Raw genomic sequence first — 3,771 nt, forward strand, 5'->3', positions numbered from 1 at the left:
GCCTACTGACCTTAGACGTTAGAAAGTTACTAATCCTTCCTCTTTTGCCCACGTACCAGGTTTGAATGTTCGGTTTCCAACAGTATGTTCCTTTATCCTGTAAATTTCAACCAGTATGTATCAGTCCTCTCGAAGACGTCTTATATATAAAGATATAGATATATATATATAGATATATATATATGATATAGATATATATATATATATATATATATATATATATATATATATATATATCTATATCTATATATCTCTATATATATATATATCTATATCTATATATATATGTGTGTGTGTGTGTGTATGTTTATATATATGTTGTGTACATGTGTATACATATACGTATGTGTGAGCGTGTATATGTGTTTGCCGTATGTATGTGTGGCGGTGTATCACACAAGATTTTTTTGTATTGACGAATTGTAAGACAAAATTATCATAATATACTGAATTTGCTTTACTTTCAGTTAAACTATGTCAAAGTAGAATTGTACCTGATTTTCAAAATAATAATCACCAGTAAAGCAAAAGGGATAATAAAAAATAAAGTCCTTTTCTATTTATTGATACTTATAAGTTGAAGACAGAAAATTAAAGACCAAGAAAAATGGTTCAATTACTTCCCCAAAAAATAGACCAAACGAAGAGAAATTCAAATACTATTATTATTTTTGTTAATAGAAGTTCATTGTCTCCATCCTTGTAAGAGGAATGTATTGCAAATGGAAGTCATCAGCAACCAGGAGGCTGAAGACGGCTTCCACTGAAGTCTGGAGCCATGAGAGAGTTTCGTCGCTTTCCTCAGAGGCTGAGATCAAGAAGCGAAGGCGACGCAGCAGGAGAGAAGGACCAGAGAGGATCCTGGAATGAGTCCTAGAACTGGCTCCTGAAGGCCTCGCCTCTTATTTTCCATAGCCTCCAGAGCCTCCGCCACCAGAGGACCTGTATCCCCCTCCTCCGCTTCCACCACCTCTGTGTCCTCCCCCGCCACCTCCTGAGGATCCGTATCCACCTCTTCCTCCTCCTCCTCCTCCTCTGCCAGATGATCCATAACCCCGTCCTCCACTTCCTCCTCCTCCATGTCCTCCTCCGCCACCACCTGAAGATCCGTATCTGCCTCCTCCTCCTCCTCCTCCACTGCCACCACCTCCGTGCCCTCCACTACCACCGCCTGAAGATCCATATCCTCTTCCTCCTCCGCCACCTCCACCGCCACTGTGTCCTCCTCCTCCTCCACCACCCCCATATCGACTTCCTCCTCCACCGCCGTGGCCTCCGCCTCCTCCTCCTCCTCCACCACCCCCATATCGACTTCCTCCTCCACCGCTGTGGCCTCCGCCGCCTCCTCCTCCTCCTCCACCTCCGCCATATCCACCTCCTCCACCTCCTCCCGACCTGCGGTCAGGGTTGGCACTCACATACGCCACAGCAAGGGCAGTGCCCAGCAGCAAGACCACTACCCTCTGCGAAGGTCATTGGCACATTATTGATATTGGTGTCAATGAATGAATGAAAGGTTCAAGCTACCACTAATGTATACATATCATTCGTAAACAATAATGTGTATTAAATGTGTCTGTCATATCAGTTTGGAGTATCAGTGAACTCCAAATACGCCAGGTTTATTTTGAATGCTCTACTGTCAACAGACTTGTAATACTTGTGAAGCAAAATGTTCATAAAATATGAAACTATTGATTACTATTGATCAAATTTAAAATGTTCATCAAACACATTACATCTTAATCGAAAAGTCAGCAGTTCAGTCTAGAGCTTTAAAGATGAAAGATATTCATTACAGATTACAGAGAATCACAAAATTCAAAGTTGGTAAAGGAGTAAAATAACTAAAAATGTTAATGTTAAACATTACCAAGAAGTACAAAATATACAGTTAAAATATAAAAAAAAAAACACTTTTACAAAAAGTAGAACCATTTCTCAACTTCTATGAACACTGTGATCTACACGCTTCTTAATGGCTAAATCTCTTGTCAGGGATTTATTAGAAATGTCCTGATAGCATCATGATTGATATGACGCTGTAGAAGATAAGAGGAGGTTTTTAAGATCTAGATAAACTTATCAAGATTTAAATGAAATGATCGAGTTTTAAATAATGCTATCAAGATTTAAATGACTTTGCCATAATGATGCTATCAAGATTTAAATGACTTTGTCATGATTCAAATGGCTATCAAGTTTTACATAGCCTTATATGGAATGATGCCATCGAAATTAAAATGATCAAATTTGAACTGAAGTGTGGTTTTATCTACTGTTGTGTTAAGCAGTATATTCACTTCAAGTCTGTTGCAAGTCATATTGTTATTGGCATACAATTTGCACATTAATTTGTTATTTGAATAGTGTTGGTAATTTGGGCGTTGTAAGAGTAGGGTACTGATATAAGAACCTCTAGCTAAGACTTTGAAATGGCTAGCTGATACAGACAATGATTTATCACAGTATGTCGATCTATATGGTCCCAAAGGAGGATTTGTTGACAGCTCGAGTTACTTCGGCACAAAAGAGGAAACTCCTATAAGTTTTTGGCAAAATCACAGGTCTCCAAAGATTCGCAAGCGAAGCCGCGTTGTGGCTAAGAAGCGTGGCAGAGTGGTATGACAGTTTTAGAAATTTAACAGCTCCATGGTTATAAGATTTGATCCTAATTCCTTAATGGAGAAATTACGGTAAAAAGGAGAGGAAATATTTTCGTTTCATTTGAGCAATCTTGCGTCAGAATGTTTGCCCCGAATGTTAGTCAAACTTTACTATAATAATATAGGCAGTAAGTGACATAATTCTGAACGATCTTTGCATAAAAGGGATTATTTAGTCTTGATCGGCTGAGACGAAACGAACGCCCCTTTTCTTTACGCTTGTTTTCTTTACCTGACTATTTACATCTCATGTTCTTCCTGTGTTTAAGACATCTTGAGACAGCTTTCCAGGAATGCTAACAACGTCTGAGGTGGTTGTTTATATGGAAATTTTAACTCTTTTTCTGGAGCGGAAGGCTGCGTTCTAATAAGGCTGTAAAGAATTCTAAAACGGTTATGCAGCAATATTGGCAAAGAAAGAGGTTCCAGTGATAAATGGGGGATCTAAGTTTGCTCTAATGTTATCTAGAAATATGGATGTCACTGGAATCGACTGGAGCTAGTCTGTTCATGTGAAATCGTTCTCTTTGCTGCAAAGTCTTCCTGAATATTGACAAGCCAAAGTTAATCTTTCTCATAAAGTCATCTTGAGCCGATACACAGAAATATAGGCAAAATTCGAGGAGGGTGTAGAATGTGTAGCCTACATGGGAGCGTTCTCTTTGCCTTACCATGATGATGTTCACAGAGGAACGTCCGGAGGGAAACTTGATGCTGGAGGGAAGCGCAAGAGAGCTTTTATAGCGAAAGAGAACGCCCCCAACTCCCCTCCCGTTTACTGAAAATTTCCTCTTGAGTGACACTGCCTCGACATACATTCTCTCAACACCACAGCCGTGATTAATTTCTTTAAGTCATCGACGTCAAATTAGAATTACTATGTTCGAGGTCTTCATACGAGTCATTCCCTTCAATGTTTACAAAAATAAATTTCTGACACACAAAGAACCGAAGCCCGGTAGGTTCCAGTACCCTTTGTGAACTTTGTGTCCGAATAGCTAATGCCCTGGACTCTCACTCGAAATAGCGGGGTTCGGTCCTGGGGTGAGTCAGAAATCTATTTCTGTTCCATACGTGATTGTGTGCTGATTATTGCTATCATATT

At 39.6% G+C, this 3,771-nt stretch overlaps 1 protein-coding gene across 1 annotated transcript in view; it reads right to left on the bottom strand.

The window, feature by feature from the left end:
* Positions 1-902: 902 nt before the first annotated feature.
* Positions 903-3,771, bottom strand: part of LOC135209301 (uncharacterized) — a 7,589-nt gene continuing 4,720 nt past the window's right edge. Inside the window, exon 2 of the mRNA XM_064242007.1 lies at positions 903-1,463. Coding sequence (XP_064098077.1) covers positions 903-1,463 — 561 coding nt within the window. The remainder of the gene's footprint in view (positions 1,464-3,771) is intronic.

Source organism: Macrobrachium nipponense, chromosome 37, assembly GCF_015104395.2.
Source record: "Macrobrachium nipponense isolate FS-2020 chromosome 37, ASM1510439v2, whole genome shotgun sequence".
Classification (NCBI taxonomy): Eukaryota; Metazoa; Arthropoda; class Malacostraca; order Decapoda; family Palaemonidae; genus Macrobrachium; species Macrobrachium nipponense.